Source organism: Pieris brassicae, chromosome 11 (genome assembly GCF_905147105.1).
Source record: "Pieris brassicae chromosome 11, ilPieBrab1.1, whole genome shotgun sequence".
NCBI lineage: Eukaryota > Metazoa > Arthropoda > Insecta > Lepidoptera > Pieridae > Pieris > Pieris brassicae.
This window is the reverse complement of record NC_059675.1, coordinates 1,135,127-1,162,437: the sequence shown is the minus strand read 5'-3', so window position 1 is coordinate 1,162,437 and position 27,311 is coordinate 1,135,127. Positions and strand designations below refer to the sequence as shown.

The 27,311-nt window shown below is 35.1% G+C and overlaps 1 protein-coding gene across 7 annotated transcripts in view; it reads left to right on the top strand.

Moving 5' to 3' along the window:
• LOC123716028 (zinc finger protein 608-like) overlaps window positions 1–27,311 on the top strand; it is a 76,253-nt gene that overhangs the window by 5,163 nt on the left and 43,779 nt on the right. For 6 of the 7 annotated variants that reach the window (XM_045671507.1, XM_045671510.1, XM_045671508.1 and 3 more), the window contains exons 2-3: window positions 12,903–13,056; window positions 19,932–20,738. In XM_045671507.1, the coding sequence (XP_045527463.1) occupies window positions 19,992–20,738 (747 nt within the window). In that variant the 5' untranslated portion in view covers window positions 12,903–13,056; window positions 19,932–19,991. Of the gene's footprint in view, window positions 1–11,707; window positions 11,766–12,902; window positions 13,057–19,931; window positions 20,739–27,311 lie in introns of those variants that run through there. The other variant, XM_045671506.1, reaches the window with a different exon arrangement.

Below are 27,311 nucleotides of genomic sequence, written 5' to 3'. Positions count from 1 at the left end.
AGATTTATTTATGAGTTTCGATTGTCCACAAAATACAACAATGTGCCACATTAATAATTTATCTGGATATAAATTTATTTAAAACGTACTTATCATAACCAGACGCCAGTGGCATGTAAGTGTTTATATGTATTGAGATAACTTCATGTTATCGTTAACATTAATGATAATTTATGGATCATAATAATATTATTTAATTACATATCCCCATATATAGTTTAAACTTTCGTACAAAGTAATTAATTATTAATCATGAGTTTTCAAAATCTAATTAACTGATTTTACCAAGCGCTCATAAGTTATTAGCATGTTAAGATTATGTAATAGACGCTTTATTGCGACTCCTAAGCGTTAGAACATTCCCCTGTCTCTTGACTCCTTGGAGAGTTTAAATTTAAATGTTGAAGCAATGTGTAAATATACAAAAGATAGTACACGCCAGCGGCAAGGGCCAGCGTAAGGGCTAGATCGTTCTGATAAGCCGCCCACTTTACCGCATACAATGCGGATATAAATCGAATACGATTCTGATCATTTTTAAAACCTATATGGACGTTAATGTAAATAATGTATATATACAATGGGAAGAGTCCATAGTAATTTGTGAACAAAAAAAATTTTTTTCGGCTCTGTGACATTTCCACTTCACGTCTTTTTTTAGTCAGTAAAAAGAAAGTTTGTATATGTTGTTTTTTTTTCTTTTTGTTCCATGACTCCTCATTTTTTTTATTTTAATGCTCGACAATTGTATGTTTGTTGTAATCGGAATGAATATAAAAAAAAATGATTGATTCTTAAAAACCGATCAGGTATACCGATCGGCAGTACCAGGGTAACATAAATGCTAGGCGTCAGGCAAGACTTGAAGGTCGAAAGAACCAGTTTGGGACGAAGCGACGCGCAAGGTGCCGGCCAGGTTAAGTTCACTGTATTAGCATCATCGCCCGACCTTTTATGTTTCTTATCTCCTGGGTGATATAAATGAGCCTATTCAATTGCACCGTGAACACCTTCAGGTATTTAATGAAAGTTACGCATTTTATGATGAGGAAAGTTATAGTTTAAATAAATTTCCGAAATGTGGAACAAAGTAACTAACAAACGCAAATTTTCTTTAAATCCATTTGAAGTTGAAAATAAATTCTCAAACTATAAATAGCAGACTGTCTTTTTGTTCGTGTTCTCATGAATCTTAATTATATTTGTTAATTTTATAATCGTGAACCGCTAAACGTGGTTTTTTTTCCTAAAATGCCGGATTTTCCACGGTCTGGTAGGTTTTACTGTTAGTACACGGTCCGATTTCGTATAATCGGTATACTTCCTCAATTAAACATGATATGCGTTGAAGTTATAAAATACTCAATGGGATATAAATTTTAATTAACACGTTACACCTTGATTGCGACTTGTTGAGTAACGATGAAAATTGTTACAAAGATTACATTTATTCAAGTCAAGTCGAGTCAAAATAACTTTATTCATATAAGTACACTTCTGAACGTCAGAAAAGAAGTTAAATTAATTCTAAATTTACATTTACTACCAGTTCGCATGTCAAAAACGTAGAGCGGCCAAAAAGAACTGGCAAGAAATTTTCCGCCATTTTTAATCCCTAAGTTTTGAGTCATATTAAGTGAAATTCAAAAAAATCTTGACATTTATCATATATAAGCAGTTGATTGTTGGTTTTGACTAGCCGGTTTCCTCACAGTGGCTTCACCATATGATAGTACACCCCCTAAGGATTGACACTTAACTATCGCTTGCTTTACTACTAGACTTTGCTCGTGTTATTCAGAGTAAACCTATTTTGGTTGTTCAAGCGTTTTAATTTATTTATCTAAATATGAGGTTATGTGGAACCAAAGAAGCGGTCTTCATGAAAGCATGACTATTCTAAATCATAAATTCATATAAACAAAAATCCCTTGAAGAACGAACTACGCCTACAAAGTACTCGCTAATAAATTGTTCAATTGACAATTGACCCGTTATAAATAATATCTATGACTGACCACTGTCAAGTACTTGATGTTTACAGATATTATTATTTTTGCATTGCCTTAATATGTCTTATATTTTTAGGTTTTAAATTGTATTGAAGTTTCTGTTACCATGCCAGCGAATACTGCCAGAAAGTGGCAACAAAGTAAGGAGCCACAGAAGCCTATTCGCTGCTATAAACTCATTAAAATGCAAGCCTCGTCGTACAGAACATGTATGCCACAAGATTTCTTAAGTAATTTGATCCAGTGTTGACATGACTATTAATTCGTAAAAGAAAATACTATGTTTTTCTTAACACTTGTCATCTTACTAGTTTTTTTTTCTCCAAAATCTCATAATCATAAGCTTGATTGAGGCTTAATGACGTTATTTAACATAAAATCTTCTTTGAATACAATTATTTCTTAGACTATGTATCAGTAAATATTTTTTACTACCTAAAAAGCATCGATCGATGAAACTCTACTTTAAGCTTCTGCTAGCATCGTTTGGAAGGAAATTCTATATTGGCCTCTAAGAAGCTTCCTCAGGGCAGTCGCTGGCAACTCTGTTAAGCGCAAATTCGGCCATACATGGAGCAATATACTGTTCTCACCTCTGGGCGGGATTTTTCCAGTACCAGCTCCTTCCGCTTGACTGTATTCAACGAAGAGCGAGCGTCGACGACCAGACACTCTCCGAAAGGCTTGAGCGTTGCGCAGAGATGTGGGATCTCTCTCATCTTATACCGCATTTACCATGGAGAGTGTTCAGAGGAGTTGATCCGATTAATTCTGCAGCTGAGTTTCATCATCGAACGGCAAGACAGAAAACAACAGCGCTCTTCTGAGCCTTCTGGAATAGTGAGTGTTCATGGTATCACTTAACATCAGGTGTGCCTCCTGTAACATAAAAAAAAACAAGCACATGGCTGGAAAGGGCCTTTTCATACGTAATTCGTTTACACAGAACAATATAACTGTTCTTGCGTAAGATACACATTACAAATTAATAGCTCTTTATCTGTGTTTACATGTAGTATGTGACGTAAAGTTCACAAGTTCAAATAAATCATTAAACCTTAAAGAGAAAACCCTATCAAGCAAGTGACGCAAGTGGCGATATAATCTACTAAATATAAAGACATTATGAGGCAAGAATCGATTACGGACTAATGCCTTCATTGAGCCATGATGTAAGGCTTTGCTGGTGTCGCCTAACAAGATAATAACATTGTACTGTAACTTGAAACTGATAATGCGTGTATTTATAAATAAGGTCAGGCTCTATGGTTTTGTTTGAGTTGGCATAGAGTATATCGTCTGTGGTTTTAGTGTGTTGACACAGATTAATGACATGTATTTGAAGGCTTTTTTGTTTTAAAATTACGGATGTAGATTGGTCGATTTTGTTTTGGGCGATTTTGTTTTTATGTTCTATGGATATTTAAGCCGCTAAATGAGTTTTGTTGTATGTCTCTTTTAATACTAAACTACGTAAATCCATACAAAAAACAATTAAACTTGAAAAAGTCTGATCCCGTGCTGAATTTTAAAGCATTAGTTTTTCTAAAAAAACGTTTGTGATACGCTTCAATTTAATAAAACCGTGATCTATATCAACTCGAATACAATTTAAAATGCGACTCGTCTGATATGTCAATACGAATAAAACGATAAAATTTAGATGAAAACAGCGCTCGACGCCAACGCTCAAACATCCATCACACTTTGAATAAATATTTTACGGTTTTACTAGAATTTCAACCGGCAACAAGTATACTATTTGTAAACCTGATCGAGTTGTAGCTTCATTTATTATTACCATTGCTTTAATTGCATGTAAAGGTTGTTTTAGAGAGCATAAACAATTTCGTAAACATTGACGCTCATCATAGATCCAATCGAAAGTTAATTAATTCATTGCAATCCGACATTATTATAAATTATTAGTTATAAGATAATATATATAAAATATATGAGATATATATAATAAATTATAATATATATATAATAGACGATTTTGATAAATGTACTAGGAAGCTATAAGCGAAAAAGAATGCCTTGTTACTTTTGTGTTAGAATATTGATCATGGAGTGATAAACACAAAACATTCCATAGCTATTTGTGGTTCGTTATCAACTCTTTTGCATTGTCTGTAATCTGTCCACCGTGAAATTGTAATCGAATTTTGACAAATGTAAAAGCTATTACGCACAATTGTATTCTAAAATTTCTTTGTGAAAATAATATCTTTTATGATTACGTAACAAAGACATTCCCATGAGATCTTATGTAATAGAAGTGTGATTGTTTTATTGTTGAGACAACTACTAAATCTATGCTCTCCTGATACTAGGGTGTGTAACCCTTGTTAAAAAAAATAGTTTTCAAACGTACAAAACGCGTGAACGCGTTGCTTAACCGCACTTTATAGTTTCCTAGTAGATTATATTTTAGTAACAAATAAATGTCTCTATATATTACTAACCAGATTCAGATATATATTATTTATATACTATAATATAACTCACTCCTAAAGTAAAGTTACATCAAGAAAAGAGCGTACCAATTCTCAAAGGCCGGCAACGCTCTTGCGAGCAATGTGTCCATGGGCGACGGTATCACTTAACATCAGGTGAGCCTCCTGCACGTTTGCCTCTTATTACATGAAAATAATTGCAAAAAATTTAAAAGCGGAGACTGTTTTAATAGGTTGTTCATTTTCTTTGTTATAATAATTATTGTAGCCAGGATCCAGTGGTTTATTCTCACAAACGTCTGACTCAAGTGCAGCAATTAATTTCTCTTTTCCCAGAATTCGTTCATTGTTCTCGAAACGCATTTACGAAATAACGCCACATTTAGTCGTCAAAATATACAATAACATCTACCAAAATTATGTAAACTCAATTTAATATTCTCCGCTACTGTTCTGTTATAATAATAAACAGTCCTGTCTTGGAATATAAATAACATTTAAAAAATGTCTTGAGTTGTCAAAAATGTAAGGCAATTTTTGCCGCGCACCACCACTATGTGGAACCAGCTGCCCACTGACGTATTTCCGAACCAATTCGACTTAGGGTCCTTCAAGAAAAGAGCGTACCAATTCTTGAAAGGCCGGCAACGCACTTGCGAGCCTTCTGGCAATGTGAGTGTCCATGGGCGGCGGTATCGCTTCACATCAGGTGAGCCTCTTGCCCGTTTGCCTGCTATTGCATAAAAAAAAGGAAACAATAAACCATAGATTATTTATTTAAGTAGTTTATGGTCATTAAAAAGTTTATAGTCCTTTTGGTATCTATGTAACGAAAGTATTTTATTAAAAAACAATTGGTTCTGCTATAATTTATATATTATATATATATATATATATATATATATATATTATTAATATAATACATTACATATAGTTTTAACGATTTCATAAGATTATTATAACGTAACATCAATTTAAAATTACAAACAATGATATCAATTGTGCCAATACATAAAATTGTTTTTAATCTGTGCACTGTTCATTATGTGATTCAATTGTTATTACATATTCAGAGACCATCGTGTTTTCCTTTAGTTCTAAAACGACACCTAACAATTAATGAATGTATCGTTTGCATTAAAACTATTTAACAATCAGGCAATCACATTTTAACAAAATTTAAATTTCGTGAACCCTCTAGATACCCCAAGCATCCCATCATTTCTTTCCGAAGAACGCTTTTTGGTGAAAGCTCACGGAGGTCCAGATTGAGCATTCTGATATCTGATAAACGAGCTAGGTCTGGATTTCCAAGGTTACTCCCCTCCCTCATACTTTAAAATCGATTTTTGTTTAGTTTTCGTAATTTCAATTGTTTTGTTTAATATTTGTATTATCTCTTCGTGTGTGTCATGTTTGCCTATAAGTGCTTGTCACATTAAAAATTGTATATTGTGGCAATCTTTTAGCATTAAAAACCACTTAACAATTAATACAAATTTATCAGATTTACATACGTTTTGCATGTTCATCATCAACTCATTTAATTGCTGTGTATATTTTCATATGTTCCTGGTACCTATTACTAATATTTTTTGGGTTCTAATCGTTCTTATTTTTTCAGTTTAAAGACAAAAACAACAACAACATCAAACATCTAATTATAACTTGTATTCAGGGATATAAAGGTATATATATCTTTATATCCCTGAATAAAAAATACGCATTGTCTCAGAACAATTTAAAACCACACCAGTAAAATATATTCCTTCATAAAGTGGCAAAGGCAAAAACAGATGCTGTTTTTGCCTTTTTCTTGAAAATATTTTATCTGAGTTCGTAACACGATTTCGAGTTTATTACGCTTCAAAGGTTTAAGGAGACTTTAGATGATATTTAAGTTTAATTAAATTAATTTTTCTTTAGGGGATTGCAGACATTTTCATGTATTAGATTTGATTAATGTTTAAATACCGTAACTCGTAAAGTAACATGTTTTTTGTCATAATACTAAATGTAATTATATTATTACGCTTATTATAATTGTAACTCGAAACACGTCCACAAAGACACATTATCTAATATATTTGGAGCAAAAAATCTACAAAGAAACGTGTGGAAGTGTACTTATCGCTTCGAGCGATCTCATGTACTACGGTCTTTGATCTCTTATTAGTTATTAAGCTTGTATTTTTATGTCTGTACTAAAACGATTTACTTTTTATTGTTTATGAGACTTTTGTCTGGATTCAGACAACAATTTGGCGCTTAATTCGCGAGGTTTTTATTATTTCATCGTTGAGAGTGGATTAATGTTCGGATTAAAAATTCCATTTTTAAATCTCACGGAACGCTCTAGTGGAAACGAGACAGATGTACATTTGCATCTTACTCTCTTGTAAGCCATTTTATGCTTTGAAATTATGAAATGATTATCGAGAGAGGCGACGCTATATTTTAACATAGTTTAACAATCGTCACATTGAAAATGTCTCTTTAGTTTCTAATAAATCTGTCGTTAAACATATCGCATTACTACAATTTGATATAGTAAATCGATTCCATGACAATTTAATCATATTCAAGTGAATAATATTTGATTTGAAGCGAGTAAACTGAGCAAGTTGATCTTAATAATCGCATTTCTAACGGTTCGCGTAGGCCTTTGTGTCTGAAATTCAAGAGCCATATCTCGACAATATTGCGTTCCACTAATACTGATAGCGTTATGCGATCCTAGTTACTTGCAGGAGTATTAACGTTCCATTGCAAGAGAGTAACATAATAAAATACAAATAATGCTTTACCAATTAAAACAAACTGATCAAGCGTGAATACTTACTATTATAATGTTGTTTAAGTCGATAGTGATGTTCCATTCAGGAATCCCCAATATTCAACTTGATTTATAATTAATTACTGAAGTTCGGGCACCTGAAAACGATATCCTTTGTTTAATTTAGTGTGACATTCGGTGAAATCTGACGGCGCGGGGTAGCTACGGTTTCCATAACAACACGCGCCTGGTGGTCCCCCCCCCGCGCCCTCGCCCCTCGCCGCGGTACCCCGCCCCCCGCCATATCGATCCCGGCGCCCCCTCCCCGCGGCGCCCCAAATCAAATTACAGGAGCGGAGCGAGCGGATGGCTGCTGCCAACCGCGTTCCTCTCGCCGACTCAATCAACTTTGTATTGGCCTAATAGTATTTTAATTCCATTGCCACGGACTGAACATTCTTGTTTGTTAAATCTTTTAGCGATATCATGTCATTTAATTATGCTATTGCCAAGCTCGATATATGTCACGCATTAATCTATTATTGTTTCGTACAAAGAAAACTTTTTAAACCTTCATTTTTCTTGCTTATGGACCTGGTTGGACACAAAAGAATTGTTCAGCGCCTTTTCATAACTATGACGTTGATTGATGAAAACAAAAACATTTACCGTTTAATTTTATTGTACTTTTAATACATTTACCTAATATAAATAACACATTCAATATTTCGCTCTAAATGAGTTTGCGGGAATTACGATTGCGCAAAACTCTTAAAGTGTATTAAAAAGAAAAGTATTCGTTTAGAGGCAGCAGTTTGTGGATTCGGAGTTTTTTAAGTGCTTAGGTTGCACATTTTTATCATAAATGGGGAGATGCAGGCGGATTCAAAGCAAATTTACCCGGAGAGCTGACTTCCCACCGACTACATTATTATGCAAGTAGACAGAGAACCGAGGATTTTGCTCGACTACCTTGCATATTATCTGTGAAACTATACAGCGTAGTAAGATCTGCATTAAATTATAAATGTCTCCAACTTAAATTTCTCGAATAAATTCTCCTATATTGTTCATGCCAAATGTAGCCAATAATTTCAAATAGTATGCCAATATTTATTACATTATGTAGAATCTGTGTACATGAAGATATGTAGTGGGCAGGACATTAAATTATTAATTTCATTTTTTATATTGAGATTGTTTGGTTTAGAGTTTATGAAGTTGTTTAGAGTTGAGGCAGACATAGATGTAAATTTCGAGTTTTCGAGGAAATTGATATTTTCCACCTCACCAAAGAGGGCGTGCGGGGAAATGTTTGAAGAGGCATTTTTCATTTTTTTCATATTTTTGTCTATGGATGTACTTACTTATGTTTTCTGTTTCTCAATATATTTAGTTTATCTATGTAATCTGTTTTGGATTACTAATAAAAAAAGATTTTATGCTAATTGACTGGTTCAATTTGAAGCTGTCAAAATACAACAAAAATGGTCGTATTTTTATAATTTGGAAGAGCTTTAAATTATTTAAGTACGATAAATATTATTTATTCAATTGAAGACAGCTCAGAGGTTGTAGGATAACGATATATTATAATAATTAATTCAAATTGAAATGTTTATAAATTACATCCAAATACCATCTAGCAGTATTCGTTGCCAACAAATTAGAGCGATTAGTTATTCCGTCATATCATAATAAACCCGTGTTGAAATAATATCTCGATTGATTTGCGGGCAACGAAATTTGAAGTAAACCAACGTTTATCGTTTAGTTTATATCGTTCGGCAATAAAATCGATTATCGAATCGAAGGGGACTATAGTCTACAGCCGTTGGGACGTTTTAATGAGGGAATGCCGTGAGCCGAGCGATATTTGTCTCCCCCGGAATAATGGAAAAAGATTTTTATCACATCAGCTGCTTTTCGTGATATCCATATTTTATTGTCTTTTATAAATCGGCACTATTAACACGTCAAAACAAATCAAGCGTCGTTAATATTTGTCGTTAAACCATGCTCGCGTGTTGCGTGTTTGTGATGAGTATTTGGTTGGCAGTGCCAAGAATCTTTAAAAGACATGTCCGCGGGTATCTTGAAAATCTTTTTATTTACTCCTAGGTGATTCATAGAGCTCTCTGTTACAAACGGCACAGTTCACGAAGTTGATATAATAAGAATTCTCAACCGCGCATTTCTTAGGAACTCCATTTTGGTCATGCAAGAATACTAAATCAGATAATATGATAGTGACGTTGGATATCCGCCAAATGTTACTTTGTTTTCCAAGTTAGCAAGAATGCGAGGGAAATAATACAGTTTTCTTATCTGTGTCGGCTTACGAAGCGGGTTACATCCGATAAATTAATTAGAAGTGGTCTGTGCGGAGGCCGAAACACGTGTAGTTAGCGTCGAGAATTCGAGATCAACGAACCGATATCCAGCGACCTCAGTGGGTCGTGACTCGGGGGCCAATTCGGCCGGCTCTAGCGAACAATATCTACGTATAATCTAACTATCGAACACTAATAAACACCTACGACGCCACGCACGTACAAAGCCACTTCGTGCGGACACAAATTGCTTTTGTTCGCATTGGACGTGGTGTGATAGACCCACTGCAATTATTTCCTTCTTATTGCGGTTGACGTGTGATGGATCTACAATAACCACCTCGCCTAAGATAATTACTAAACTCTTTGTTATATTTCGTATATATTGTCATTATCGTATTTAGTGGTTTGATTGCTTACTAATTTGATGTATTGTAAAACTTATTGTGTATGTATGTATCACTGATAAAATGACACGGAGGAAATTGACTTAACTAAATGAACTATTATAATATTTAGTTATTTTATTTATATTTTAAACGATAACCAATCTCTTTACGATATTTATTGTGTTTTATATATAATCAAAAAAACAAAGCCGCCATCAAATCTGTGACTCGATAACCAGGCAAGCATAAATTCAAAGAGATTTAGCCAATAATACGATAATATCGTTGCTCTCGAGGTTTGGAAAACGACACGCGTGGGTGCGTTTGATAATGATTTATCTCGAAGATTAATTTAAATTGAACATTATACCTACCTATTAACTTATAAGCAGCTTAATTATCTTTCTCGCTTTTATTATTATTACAAATTACATTTAGTTTAATATATAGCAAATACGTCGTGTTTAAAAAACGAGAACTCTGAATTGCCCACTAGGATAGAAAGGGATGACATGAACGCGGCAGGTGACGTTTAATTACACATAATTTTCTAGTTGGCTCGGACCGTTCTAAAAACCTTTTAACTCAACAACCGCCTTTACATAATCATGAATAATTAAATAGAGATATTGTTATTAATCGAGAAATTATTATTAATCGTTTAAAAGTAGAAATAATTACGCTGAGTGTTGAAGCGGTTGGGAATGGAGGGTCGCGCTCGAAAGCTGTTCGCTGTATTGTCAAAATTGTTTGGGGCGTTAATAATTTGGTGTACGCTTCACTTCGCCACTTACCGTTACATTTCAACATAAAATTTCGTGGTAATTATTAGGTTTTCTTCGTTTACATTTTAACGGCTTAAAAGTCTGCTTATACTATAATCTAAAGAGAGACATACGATGCTAATCGATCTTGCCTTTAGTTTATCGAATTGATTAACATACGCATTAGTCATGTTTTGTTTATCCAAATTATGTACGAACGATTGTATTTTGTTTTTTGAATAATTAGATTTCTCTACCAATTACAAATAGCGTGCTGATTTAGTTATTATAAAAACTGTTGTAAAAAAAATTACATCAAACATGTAACTCGATAACCAGGCAAGCATACGTTATGTGTTATTTTGCAAAGCATTGCGTTATAGGATAAGTAATGGTGATACTTGACTACTATCTATGGGTTTAACGGACCTTATGACAAGGGTACGAAAATGATTGCTTAGGTGGTTTGGCAGGGTAGAAAGATGAAGTCGGGTAGACCTTGTCTTACATACCTAGACCAAATAATAATAAAAAAATGGTCTTAAAATGGTGATACATATTTAGCTGTAAGAAAGGTTTTATACCAGGACTTAATAAGTGTTAGCGGTAATTCGAAATTGACACCGTGCCATCAATCATTGTAGAGTGAGTGGGTCGATATGGTGTTGAGTTGCAGTTGTGGTTATCGTGTACAAATTGCTGTCAGCTCAGTGATTAACAGTAAACAAGTATTGATATTTTTAAACATTTCCTTGCCGTTTATGTGCGTCTAGTACTTCGAGCTGTTGGATCATTACACAACATACTTGCATCGCCTAAATAAAACTAAATTGAAACTTTTCTTATTTATTAGCGATATATAAATAAATTTTCAACTAATAATACTTCAAAGGAGGATAACACATTGACAAGTAGAACCTTAGTGATTTGTTTCCGGTATACGTTACGTGCCATTGTGTGCATTGTTTGCTTGGGCGAGGAAGCTTCATCCGGCTGAGTTACGACGATTCTGAGAAAGCCAATTGTTTTGAGGTAACAGCGATAATATGATAAAGTTACAATCTAAACGGTTTCCATGAGTCATGGAACATGTTGTTTAACTAAGGAAAACTAACAAGTATTTAAAATTGATTTTATTACACATTCTATAATATTATTACTCAACTAAACGCGGTATAAAGTTTTAGTATCATTAATATGAATAACTATAAATAAAGTACATTGTTGTAATAATTATACATTTCTTTGTAGAGGTACGTACATAAATAAACTTTACGAGTCGAACGTTGAAGCATTAATTTTTTATCGTCTCACGTGTTTTCTTGCAGACGCTCTTTTTATAAAAAAAAAGTAATAATTTATCATTGTATGCTTTACTATATAAAATGGCGCATTAAGTTGGACTAAGTGTAACCCATAACGTGTACGTAAAATTACCTATAAGCACAACATTTGGCTATACCAAATTTAATCATAATGGGGTTAGCCATTTAGGCTCCCCGGACATATGCTACTTATTATATTCAATTATTACATTTACGATATCGTTTAGTTTTTATAACTCGTACAAAAATATATATGCGCAATAATAATTTGCTGTAAATTAGTTTCGTTTTACATTGAGACGCAATGAATAAATCCGCTTCAATCAGAATGGTATAACAGCGGTAACATTTTGTTATCCCTTCATGCATAAATGTTTGTGTAATAATTTTGGAAGCCATGTTCTCGCCCGAGTCCCCCTTTTAACCCGCGTCTCCTCGCCACGTTGCACATGAAGCGCTGAATTTTTGTTCTCTAGCTTAAAAATATTTTTGGAACACTTCAATTATATTACAAATTACATTTAAAACACAAAAACTATAATCGATTAATTACGATGGTAAGTTTTTTTACAGATATGGAAGTTTTTTTATAAGCGTAATTTTACAATTTACTCTTCAATTGAGTGAAGCGTGAAATGACTATTGCCGCTAGAGAATCGCTGTGTATTTGAATTTCGAATACCACAACTCGGTGAACGAGCTACATCGCTTTAAGCGCTGTATCTTCGCTCGCCGCAGCCGCTCAGTATCCGCCAAGCGTGCGTACATACCACGCGCTTGTTGTGTTCAAAGTCGTGCGTTTGAGTGCCCGGTGTTTTTGACAGTTTTTTTCTGTCTTTTGTAGGTGTATCGTGTTTCCTTGGAAGGCATGGAGTGTTGAGTGATGGTGCATTCGTGCTGCTAACCAAGTGATAGTGTTAACCAAAGTGCTAGTGCTGAATGGATTGTGTGGTTTTGGGATTGTCATCGCCAGTCACCGGTAGAACAAATTGGGAACGGTAAGAAATTATCAAGTACATATTTAACTTTTGATAACGTATTGGGCAAATAGTTTTATCTCTTGGTTGGTGTAAGTTTTAAGTTATTTGCGCAATTTTCGATGTACTAACATTACAAATAACAAATATATTTTGTATAAATAAATGATATAATAAACATTAAAGTCATCTATTTAGATGTCTTTGTGCACATATGACACGTTGCAATGTTGGCTTTTCTCATATAAGTGACGTCAAGACGTCATAAATAAGTAATATTCTCTATTGTCTTTGGAATACGCTCATGTTTGAAGAATTGTGTACATAAAACTTTTTGTCCACTCCAGGCTTCTGATAAATCGAATAATGAATGTCAAAGAGCCCTTTGTATTTTTATTATCTTCTTTATGAGAAAAACACAGTAAAAATTATGCTTTACAGAGACAATCGTGAGACAAGCACTAAAACAATTTTTGTGTTAGTCTGATAAATCCCCACAGTTTCTCAAGAGCGATTGAGTGACATAACCTAACCAAACCATTAACCAAATGGTTTTGGGTTTGCTAACACTCGAAGCATCAGTCCAGGTTAGCACGAAAGATTGATTGATCACATGTCTAAAACTAAAACAGCGAAACAAACACAAAAATGTGTTTATAATTATTTATTTGCACCGACGCCCGAAAGACATATTGAGACAAAAGACCAGATGGGGAATATTGGATTTTATAAGTATCAGGGTTGCATAACGTCATCAAAATAATTTTTTTTTTGCCAAATCCGGCAGTCTTATTCTTAGTCTCGCCTCAGTATAAAAGTGAGCGAGACAGCATAATAAATTTCAACATGTCAGAAAGGGATGAGGAATGAGTGAACTCGGCTTACCGCTTGTTATTTTATGCTTTCATATTTGTTTTAAAAGAAAATTTCTGTTTTACGTAATAAAAACTCTTTTAAATGGGATTAGATGGTTTTGGCCTAAGAGTTTCAAGTAGAACTAAGTTACTTACTGTAATAAAGAAAAAACATTTATGTGTAATGTCGCAAATATAGATCTATGTTACCTATTTCTCAACTATACATGTATTAAGATAGAAATAATATTGTCTTTGGTTTAATCTAGTTTGCTTACAAAAGCAGTACGTACACGGATTTTTTTATTTTTCGCGTGCACATTTATACATCCGTTTGCGTCTTTCTTTTCGATAATGCCACGATAATCTTGTTTGGCGTTTCTCAGGCTTCACGCTTAACTTGATACTCGAGATGAGATGAATAGCCATCCAAATCAATTCACGCTCGCCTTCCTTACAAAGAAAATATTGCCTTCAAAGGAATTCGCTTTATTTCGGATTCACGCGTCCCTGTCACACGATTAAATAGCCCTCGAGACAGAAAAGGACGTGTATAGCTTTTAACGTTTTGTACGTACAAAAGACGGTATAGGGTTTCCATATAGCATCTATCTATGCCTTTCCTAGCCCAGGTAATCTTTGAATTACGTTATCAATTCAATACGATAAATATTATACAACAAAGAGATAATAAATAATCACACCATACTTAAGTAATTATACCAATAATGTAGCAATTGAAAGAGTTTCACACAACACGCAACGTAATTTTACTGTAATTTAGTTACTAAACGTGAGATCTTTTGAGGCCATTATCACACTTTTTATCCCAGATTATCTTAAAATTAACGGTAGTCGAGTAAATAAAACTCCGAATGGCGTAATCATAAAAAGCTTTTAGATATCATTTCTCGGAGCTCGAATGTTTATTTATCCCGGTATGTTTGGTTTGTCTTACTTTAACATACAGAATTTAGATTCTATATAAAACGAATGTTGCATTTAATGTATAATGTAAATCGTCATTTGAAATACTATAATAAGTCTTTTGTTAACATAGCTTTTACACATCGAAAGAAAGCACCTTTTTACCGGATTGAAGCTATGTATGAAGCACGCGGTCCGGTAAAAAAGTGTTTTCCTTCAATATGAATTGTCATTACTGGACATTAATTTATTATCTATGTATTTTCCTGTCACTATTCAGCTGATGGGTAAAGTAACTAAAAGTCTATTTTAAAATTACAAGCTGCAACGTTGTTTTGCCATATAAGAAACTCACAAACAGGGCATTAATTAATCTTTTGTTAATTACAATAATTAGAAGCGGACATCTGTACCGGTCAAACTCATAAATAACTCTTTGTGGTTAGACAAATTGTAATGTTTACAAGTCGTCCAGTGGCAGTTTATAAAACGGTTCTGGAGTTACTTCCGTGCTCTAAATGCAAACAGTTTGTTTGAATGAACTAATTTTAAATTTTAATACCAGAAAACTGCACTTTGCTTCACGGGCAATTTTTCTCCAACGGGTTCGATGCACGGGCGCAGCGCCAAGTAGTGCGGCTTGTCCGTAAATCACCGCGTACCAGGCTCGTAGCGTTTCGAGGAGGCCCCAATCAGCCGTGCTATTGACAAACATATGGCTGTGCTATAATGGAATCCGCCACCATATCGTTTCTTTTCCATACTGATTTAAGCTCTTAAGATGAATAATGTTCAAAATTCGAGTTATTATTCGAATTCCTCGTGAATGTTTGAATAATAATGAACGTATTGTGCTTCCGAGCGGTTATTATTTGCGCGCGAAATCTAAATTTATAACTGTAATGTCATTAGCTCACTTTATATCCCATTGGGACATTTGAACTAATTGTGTAAAACAATAATGCTAATTATAAATAATTAAACAATGATAATTAACAAGTGTAGTGTTTATGCAGAGTAATTATCCATTATCTGATAACGTAATTGCTGATAATTGTGATGAATGTGAACGATAAAATTTCGCCCGAAATAGAATTCTGCTAATTGGGTTAAACTTGAGTTAACAAAACGTTTAGCATTAAGCGTCGTGTTAATCGTTAAATGCATAAAAGTTATATATTTAGCATCATCTATGGATTTATTCTATTTGAAATGTCAATTGTCATCTCAATGTACATCGCTTGTATCGCTTCTTTGCTGTCATTATTTCGTTGAGGCGGGATAGTAATAAATATATATAAATTGCTGCTGAGCTGATATTTGAAGGAAGATAATTACGGGTTATATGTGTATTTTTGACGCGAAATTATTACAAAATGGCCACTCATAATTATATTATATAGTTTACGGACTTGCTCTAAGGCCATACGAAATTCATAAAAATTGGTCAAGCCGTTTCGAAAGTTTTTACAATAGTATTTTTATATATGTAGATGAATAAAGATGTCTAGCACATATATTATTAACGAATATAATCACTTAGTTAATCCAACTTTTCCTTTGCTGTGAAACTCTTTAATTTATTCATTTCGTAAATCTTCGCGAATCTTTAGCTTTCGCATGCTAAAGTTGTCTTATGAAGACACGTTAAATACATATTTAAATGGATGCACGCAAAGCAATTTAGGTGACAGGTGTAATTGACATTTATTTTTTAATTTTCAACTTCATGCGTTTCATTTTATTTATTTATTTAACGGCTTTTGAACACGCGACATAAATTACTTTTAGATAAAAGTTTATACTTTTTAATTCATGTACAAAAAGAATCAGTACGCCACTGAAACTTGACAGCTGACGTAGACGTATAGAATATGTCAGCTGTGTATTTTTTCGTAGTTTTGATTGGGTTCTATGGAATTATAAAATAACGCATTAATCGCTAAATTCATACTTGGTCTGGTCTAACTATTTAATTGTTAGATGTAATAGACCATGAAAACATTTTTTTTTTGATCCAGGTGGAACTGTATATGTTTAATAATAGATGCATGACACAGTTCCACGAAAAACGACATGATTGCTTGTTCTGGCTTCTTCAATTCTTTGAACGAAAGGTGGTGAAATATTTTTCTTTTGATCCTGTTTTGTTTAACAACAAGAAACTTTAATATCATGTAATTACAGCTAATTATTTGGCGTCCATTTTATATTATAGTATTATTATTTTATCTATTATTGTCATGGAAGAAACAACTACATTCTCCGATGTTTACTGGACATTCTTCTCGTGGTGCTCCTTCATTATTAGCGGTTGGTACACAACTCAGCCGGGGCAATAGCCATCTTCACAGAAGTACTCTCTGGAAATAATATTGCTTAATGTCGTATAGAAAGTTATTTAAAAAGGTATGGTGCCAGATTGCTGTACCATCTATTTCGGGTCATTTGCTTAAAAGGCAAGTATGATCAGCCTTTGTCACACGACGTTTACTTTTTCGGTCATGTCGGTCTTCCTCACGATGTTTTCTTTCTCAATACACGCGAGTGTGTAATGCGCAGATAAACAGATCAGTCCATTTGTGCACAGCGGAGTTCAAACCTACGTCTTCACGGATGAGTCCCACGCTTAAGCCACTAGGCTAACACTGCTTGTATAGAATAATATATTTAATAATGGAAATAAAATCATTGTTTTCATTAGTGGGCTGTAATGTACGTCGCCTTGAACGAAATCAAAATATTTTAAGTTTTATTGTTGTTGGCACGGTTTCGGTTGTCGCAAAATTAGTTTCGTAATGATTTGTAACATTAATATTTCTTTCATATTTTATTTTAAATTCAAAATGGAGTTAAAAGTAATTAATTAATTAATTATTTATTATTATAGTGTTATTTCCATGTGACCCTGATTTAGTTACCAGGATTACATGAAAAAAAACCAATGTAATTATAATAAGACCGCGTTTCACAAGACCAATTTTATTTCAAATACGTTTTTTTTTATTTGGCCAACAAACGGCATTTATATTTAACTTACTTAAACTTAAAGGACTTAAAGGATACACGTGATAGAAAACGAAAGAATACAATATAAATAAGTTATTCAACACTCTTCTATTTTTTAAAGCATTTTTTGCTACAAGGCATGATGGTTGCAGGAGAAGAGTGGCAAGATTATTCCTAGTTCTTCAAGTCCGTTCTACGCCCTTGATTAGAATAGAGCGTTTCATATTGTATAACTTGAATTTTATTAGGTTATTGCCAAAATAAAACTCGTTTACGTTTTATAAAGCCCTAGTATTTTTGATTTTATGTATCAAATACCAACAGTAATCGAGCTTGACCGACAGCCATTTTGTTGACTTTTCTTTCATATTTCAAACATCACAGAAACACCTAACTGACTGACACATACAGTTAGTTAACTTTCTGGCAATTTGTTATAACAAATATTACGACATGAAACTTGTAAGTATGTCAAATATGACAAATACTAACAATTATTTTCTCGTAAACACGCGGTAAAGTAAACTAAAATAAACTGTTAAACGCTTTGAACGAAGCCAAATAGTTATTTTTGAAGTTAAAACGTTTATTTTATCCAGATTGCATGAGCGCGACCCATATTAAAATTAACTGTCAGTTCCCGCAACGTAGTAACATTTAACTTTACCGAGCTAACTTTGTTCGGTGTTTATTAGTACACTGGTGAAACATAAAACTGGCAAACTGAACACGTAAGCTCAAGCATAACCGACTGCCAATGGAGGTATTTAATTAGGTTAATTTGTTGATAAAATTGCCTTAGAATATCCTACTTCTAAGAGAATGCAATTTATTTTATTCAATTAACTCGTGGACTTAAAAAGATACCGGAAAAAAACTCAACTGGGGGCAAATAGGCTGGAGGTTCATCTGATGTTAAGTAGACACTCAATGACAGTGACGAGTGCGTTGCCGGCCTATCAATAATTGGTACACTAATATATAAGTGGGCAGGTGGTTCCACATAGTGGTGGTACGCGGGAAAAACTGCCTTTAAAAACGCTCAATTGTGGAACGGCGTCCATCTTGGTCATACCCGTGGAATATCGTGTTCTGTCTCGTTCGACGATGGAACTTATCTGTAGGTATCAGTCAGAACAATTCCTTTGAACACTTTCCATGGTAAATGCGGTAGAAGATGCAGAGTGACCCTACCTACATCTCTACGCAACGCCAAGGGAGCAAGCCGCTCGGAAAGACTGGAAAGCTTTGAGTAAAAGCGGTAGTTTTACATTATTATATAAAACTTGATTCATTCATAGATTATTTTAAAAAAATTAACCAAGAGACAAGTTGATTCTAGGAAATTCAAGATATCCAATTAAATTTCTTAATCTAGACTTGGAGGTGAAATTCTTGGGATATCTCTTGAAACTCGAAGTGCACTGTAATTAAGCTTTGGATATTAAATCAATATTAACGCTCTGACTGGCATACCTCTAATAATTACTCAATTGAAGGACAATTAAATTTAAACAGAGCAAAATATGTAGATGCAAAATAGCAAAATATGAAAGCAAATAACAAGCTTTGAACAAAACAATCATTGTTCTTGATGTAATTTTACCATTGTTATCGATAAACAAATAAACCGATGAAGAATCTTATAAGGTACTTATTTTCTCACTCATGAGTGCCTCTAGGTTTATTCAACAAGAATCAGCGGGCTTATCTGCAAGTTTTATGAGTATTTTACGATTATTGCCACTTCGAATTGGTAATAACTCCGGACGATATGAAATTTTCTATAGAGGTATATAATTTAAATGGATATGTTCATTTAAGTCTTTTATAGATCCATATTAATTTTTATAGCGGCTCAGAGGTCGAGGAATATCGAAACTCATTATATCCATAAAGGACAAACTCGTCCGTACGAATGCGATGGCAAATTAATTAAGAGCTTTTTTGATGTCATTGTCGTTTTTAGCCCTTGGGAATCGAGGCTCGTAAATCTCCTTATTGCTTTGTCGCCCTAGTATTTCGTTACCTGGTCATACTGCTTAAGGTTGGTCGTTGCTGTTGTTGATTCCTGGTGTTTAAGTGGAATATGGTGTGTTGTTGCAGGGCTACAATGGTGTGTGTGTGTGCGTGGCTGCGGGGGGCGGCGGCGGGTTGCCGGCGCGCATGGCGGCGCCAATGAGGGAGGGCGCGCCGGCCGGCGGAGCTCGCCCCGCGCCCCACGCGCCCCACGCGCCTCACGCGCCCCACGCAAACTTCGAGTACGATGACAACGAGTGGGACATCGGCATCGGAGACCTCATAATAGACCTCGATGCCGACATAGAGAAGACCGACGAGGCGGGCGGCATGGCGGCGCGCGCCGAACCAGACGCGCAGCGCACCGCGCTCAAGATGAAGATCAAGCGCACCAAGCCCGGCACCAAGAGCTCCGAGGCAAAGCACGAGATCGTTAAGTCGAACGAAATGAACGGCGAGCCCAAGACGGCCGCCGCGGCCGCCGCTCCGCCCGCCGCCGCTAAGCGCACTGGCGGTCACCGGCGGGACAAGGCACGTGACAAGCACCACCATCCCCACGCACCGCATGACCTCAACGGCGTGCCGCGAGTGCCCCCGACGCCCAATGCGCCCGGCCCACCTGCGCCATCGCAGCCTGCGCCGCACGCGCCCCACGTACCACATGTAGCCTCTCACGCGCCGACTCAGCCGCCCAAGCCGGACTCGAGGCCGGCGGCCCCGCGTGTCGAACCCAAGCCGTCACCGGCATCAGCGCCCGCGATACCCGTCCCTGTACCTCCCCCACCGCCCGCGCCCGCGCCTGTCGCCTCACCTGCCAAGCCCGAGCCCGACGACTCCCGGCAAGAACCACCTAGTTCGCAACCGCCTGCAAAGAAACAGAAAACTGAGTCAAAGGTAAGTTCTAACTACTTTAGACTATACAATTACTACCACCTTGTCTTCAATACAGACTTAGGCGAGGCCATAAGGCCAGGCGAGCGATTCCTTAGAAGGGTTGTAATTGTCGCCACAAACCATTCTAATTGCTGTCTACATGACTTCAAGAACCTGACTTACAGGTGCGATAACGTTTTTGCATCGGTAGTGAGTTAAATAATTGTCAAGCGTAGGGCAGCTCATTTGTCTCTGTCATGTAATCAATCACTATTATATGCCGTGCCACTTGTTTTTCTAAACTTCTGTTGTGCGACATGTCATTTTAAAACGGTATGTCGTGTATGAATACTTAATATATAACAACCAGTTATCTGAGAGCCTTGATCTAGTTTAGCCGAGAGTTGTCATGTTAGTTATCAATCAATGAGTATAATCAGCAGTTAATTGTCCGATTGCTCTTATCGGGCATGTATCCAATTGTTTCGGAGTGTATTTAATTGGCGGGGCTTAGGGCTGTTTGCTGGGTTGATTGAGTGCAAACGGGCGTTGTGGCGCGGGGTGTAATCCGCGCCGTCACCCCGCATCGGTTCATTAAATCACCCCGCCACCCGTCGCCCGACCACGTTCGCTGCACTCGACAAATTAATGATATTGTTGCCTTTGAGACATCGCAGATGTTGCGGATAAGATTTGATTAGACTTAGCATTAACTGCTCCAACGAACAAAGACTGCTAAGGAACCGATCGTTAACGGCTCATAACGGTCATAAATAAATACGCCCGCATTGAAACGTCTACATATTCATTGTGCTACGTGTAAACAAAGGCCCTTTTATAGACAGTAGTTTTTGTAGAGCCAACGGCTTTCCGATCTCTAAGATGTTAATAGGTCATACTCATCAAGCAATAATAGGCATAATAAAAGCGCATTTCACCGCAATGTTGCAAGTGTCATTAATCAAAACGTGACGTACAATTGCAACACGAGTTTCTGCAACATTATCAAAAGAGCTGCCATCGCGTGAGACCGCATCAAATTATGGTGACAACTTGAGAAATAAACGTGTAATGTGAGATGAACGTACCAGATTTAAGATATCTATTTAGCTTTCGAGGTTTTATTTGAAAATTTAAATAAATAAAACACTGAAAAAATACGCATAGTCTTTGTTCATATTGCAGATAAAATCATTTTTAATATACCAAATCTAATCTTATTTAGAGGCAAGGCCAATCGATATGTGCGCCTATTAATTTAGATTAATTACTCGACTTGAGCATGCGCCTAATAGAATTTGCGTTATACCTACATATTTTACTTAAAAATTGTTTGATTAGCTTATATCAAATTGAAACTTGTTTTGCGTAATAAATCAAAATGTCAAATGCATTATTTTTAGAAATCAATTTAAACGCCAAGCATGTATTCGTATTTGCATAATGAATAATGTTAAAGTTGAGCTCAGAAATGTTATTGTCTATTTTATTATGTGTGCAGATGGTTGCCACAATGTTTTATGAGCGTAGTAAATTGGATCGCTTTAGATATAAGACGAGTTTCGAGCATTTCAAGTGTAAAGATGGAAGGGTCGCCGCCCTTTGCTTTTCTTGTGAGGGCTCTCCGAAATTCCATTCATTAATCACTGTCGAGGACCCTAAAAACTTCTAAAGTATAAGCGGAATCAATTTTACGTTCCCCAACCGGAAACTTTCGCGATAATTAAAGGAGATATCAATTTCGTTTTACAATCTAAGAGCGTTAGCACTTCACTGCTCCTTTGTTTTGCTTTTTTCTGTAACTACATACTTTAAACCTTTCATGAACATAAAAGAAAACTGGCGTTTAAAAAAAGGATCGGTGTTTATTAAATGTATTTTACTAAATAGATTTTGATTTTTTACCCTGTTCTCTGGGTAATTGATTTCGTCACGCCAAACAGTTTTTGTCAACGGTGATTCTGTTTACTTCTCTGTTCGGAACTATTCAACCAAAAAGCGTTTATAATATTGCCATGTTAGTAAATCTGTTTATTTATTATAAAACAAGTCGTTTAAATCAAATTTTGTGTGGCCTTTGAATGTGACAAATTAATAAGATTTCTATCTTTGACCAGGGTAACATAATATTAAACATGTCTCGTTTCAAATGAGGTTAATATCCGTCGCGTTCGATTATACTGATCGCTCGCGAATAAATTTACATGCTGATTAGTAGTTAGCTGATCAATGTTCTAAGTTAACTAGTCTAACAAACTGGAATTCATTGATATTCAAAGTCGACTAGCAATTTTAACTCATTGACAAAAACCAATAAAATAACCATATTTTTAATAATCTGCGTGCGTGTAGAGGATATTTGCGCAAGCCGTCATGAACATAAGTGATAAATTCGATTTTTTCGCTTCGACGATTTTATTTATATCTTGGAACGGACGTATCGTGTTACCTGCCTTGGGCGTATCCATCATTCATTTTACGAAAGGTTATTGCTTCAACCTAAAAGCGAAGTTCCTCTCATTTGTATACAATTGTACTTTAAACAAAGACTATATTTTGTTTTGTTATGCATGCTGTGACGCTTCGTTGGTGCACTCATAGTTAAATTATAACTTAGTAAAAGTATTCGATAGTGAGCAATAAAAAACATTAAAATTTCCTTAAGAACTCATGCGGAAAGCATTCTCAATAGATCTTGAGACCGATGCGCTTGGCTGAATTTCAAGTGATATTGATATTACAAACGTATGGATACATTTCACTGAATAAATCTGAAATTCTGCCTGAACAAAAATAACATTTTTGTAAATTTACTTGTCAGTTAACGAGCATATTTTTTTATATTATAAAAATTAACGTAAACTGCTTATCTTAATTCGTTCGTGAATGGACAAGGCAACAGAAGGCGCAAGGAGGTGTCAGCTGCCAGTCGCGGCCTACTGGATAATTAATTATTATTGGCGTAATTAGGATGTGAGGCACAGCCCGCGGCGCCATCTAACAAATGCCATAATTATTTCCGTTTCGCATTATGCCCCTGGGGTTAGTTAGCTACTCATGTCATGAACAATTGAGTATATAATTCACTCCATTACAAATTGATTCAAAATTAAATGCGCTCGCTGTTAGCCGTGTAGACTTTCGCGTTGACATGTTCATAATTTTTACAGTTACTTTAACGGTTTAAAATCTCTACTGAATAATTAAGACGTGCCGAGGGATGTTGCGTTTCGGGATAGACATAAATTTTAGTCGACAATGTCGTGAGACCGGTTGGTCGATTAGTGTGTTGGAGCAGTAATCCCCAGCTGGCGTGTACCTGGCCGGCTCTTTGTTCGAGTGGAAAGTTTTGAAACGGATTTGTCGCAGTAAATGCTCCCCAAATATATAAATAAACACCAATGTTATTGCTGGTAAACGCTTTGAAAATGTTCAACTCCATTATGCTGAGTTTACCGTTATGTATAAGGGTATGATTAAAAAATAATTGCGTTTCAAGATAACAACATTCTTGACAATTTTACAACGCGTCTTATCTTGTAAAACAATTAGGCAGTTTAATGCAATATTTGTTAAGCAAAGTAGATTTTATAATATTAAACAATTTATAAGTACTAGGTAGTTATAAATTAACTAACGTGCTTTATTAGACGGTGATTTTGGCGCTTGATTTGTGAATATTCAACAGCAATTTGTCATATGGGTTGCCACAGACTGCGCTGAATAAAATTCAAATAAAGCACGAGAGACGATTACACAGAATCAACAAAAGTCGCCCGACCAGTCCGCAGACTAATAAAACCTTCACGAAATGCAATATAGGGGAGCCGAGGATCAAAAGCCGATTTTTTGTTACCTTTTTTATAAGCCGCTATTCTGCCCTCCTTTGCGCCCGTGTTGTTTACTAATGGGTTCTGTTGGGTTTGACTTAAGATAATAACTCTGTTTTTTCACGTCCATGTGTTGGGTTTTTGTCGGAAACGCGATGTTATTTTGTAGGATTAAAATATTTGTTGATCTTCTGGCTTAATAAAGGGAGGTTTCATTGAGGGTTTTGTTTTGTAAATTACCTCGGTATTTAATTACTGGACTCCAACTGAAGTATTATACAACCCTTGTATTTTTCGAAATATCCCTGACGATAAGCGTTATCGCCGCTTAATTAAGCGCATTAAGCGAGCGGTGATTGCCGCTCGCTTAATGCCCCAATATCCTGTGGTAACTAACAATTACATGAGGGGCCCGTATCACCACTGTCCAGGTCCAGGCAATAACATAAATTGTCACGAGCGTCCCTCTTCCCTCCTCCGTCGCCCTCGCCCTCAGATTGCTGTCGAGTCGAGAATCGATATTCAATCTCTTTGCAGCTATTTTCTCCCTCTTCTTTACTTTGTGTTCGGCGTTTAAGATATGATTGATACGGACGTGAAATTCCAATGCAACATTTTGCTGCCTATTTCATTTTCTGGAAGTGCCACTGTACCAACTCGTATTTATTTATTTTTACTTTGTTGATTGTAAAAAAAAGATTACATCCAAAATAAATTAAAAATTGCTCTCGTAAATTTTATATTTTGGCCAAGCGCTTATTTCAAATACTCGGTTAGCAGATTGTTGAAGGAGGTAATTATGTATTGGAGGTATTAACGCTAATCTCGAGAGTATAATTGAAAGCTTTGTGTGGCCCAGAAGCTGAGTGTATCGTTAATAGCTGTGCATACGTAATTTGTTTGTGAAAGACGGTGGCGAATTATACCCGCTGTGAATAATTTAAATTCATCCCCTTGTAAGGGGTGGGCTGTATCGATTGTACCCTGTGTGCTGTTCATATTACCGGCACGTTGACTCTCTCCGGCCATACTCCCCTAGTACCTGAGCTCGGAGACTAGCATGGCACACCGCAAAACCGCCTATCGTGTGAAAGCGTAATTTATCATCATCATCGGCTTTCTTGATAAAAAGAAAACCTAGAAAAGCACAATATTAAAAAAGGGCTTTATATATTTATCATTATAAAAAGAGCTTAGGAAACATTTATTTTATTAATCTTTGTGTCAACTTATTTGTAACAAGATCTTTTTATGTTGTATGCATTTAGCGACCATAAGCGGTAAAGGTTGTTTTAACTCGGCCGAATAGTCAGTTCTCATAAATATAAAAATAACCGCGGATAAATTATTCATAGAATCACCAGAGCTTTTGTAATGCAAATTTTATTCTGATTTCAATAATTGCATTCCAAACACGTTATAATATTGCCATAAAAAGACTTTATGAGTTCTTTTTATCTATTGCGCATATCAGACCTATATCTCTGAATGAACGAAACGTCTGAAAGAGCTTGGTATCAAAAATATTTTTGTACGTCTATATTTCATCTGTCTATTTCGGTTGTTTAATGTAATATTTTGATCTGGTAACTCCCACGCAACGGCTGATGTCTATTTACGTGGCGATGTTCAGCCGGGACTTGCCAACTTCTTGGCTATCATGTGAGCCGGGTACTTATTATTTTTAATAGTACAGTAAGTGGCGATAAAAAAAATATTAAAAAGTAACTTTAACTTCATTTAACAAATTTATTATTTATTATTATAATTAACTTTAACAAAACCAGGAATAATAAAAACAACACAAAAATGTCTGTTAGTGGTGTATTTTTTTTCAATTAGCTTCTTTAATTTACGTATCCAAATACCACTTTCATAATTATGGCGATGATTCTAATGACAAATTAATTATTTAAATGGACATATTTTATAGTATTTTGTCATCATTTGGTAAAATTAATAATAGAGGTTTTAGTGTTTCGTTCAAGTTTCATTAAAATATAAATTTTGAAATGGTGACAGGTTTGTGTAGAATTTGTGTAGAAAAGCAATAATTACTATACATTATTTTATCTTTATAATGTAATAAAAATGAATTTATAGTAGATCACTTTTTATTTATAGACAACCAGAAAATGTTTGTACGTGTCTAATCAACAATATAAATAATGTAAAAATAATATGAAAATAACTAACATGAGTAAGTTGGCTAATTTCATAAGCAATCTATAAATCTAAAGAATTACACACATTTGCGTGTTTTGTTCATTCAGAGATATAGGTTTTATATGCAAAATAGAGAAAAAGAACTCATAAAGACTTTTTATGGCAATATTATAACATGTTTGGAATGCAATTAAATACTATACGAAAAGATTATATTTAAAAAATCAAGGATTTTTAGTGATAAGTAGTTTTTGGGGTTGTCTGATAATAATAATAATGATAATGATAATAATGTCTGGTTTAATTAAATTAGTAGATCAATATTTATATTGATTAATATCATGACATTTGTTTAGCTTAACTAAATGAAGTCTGTTGAAGAATTATGATTAACGTTATCATATCATATAACGTCATGAGTTATTAAAGAAACAATTTTTTTATCTCCATGACATTGGACATTAATGTCATTATCATTAAATTACCTACCATTCATTAAAATATACCCGGCTGTCAGAACTATACAGAAATTCAAATGTAATAAATTCATTATCAAATTAACCCAAATCTCTGACTGATTCAGTGAGAGGTACTAAGT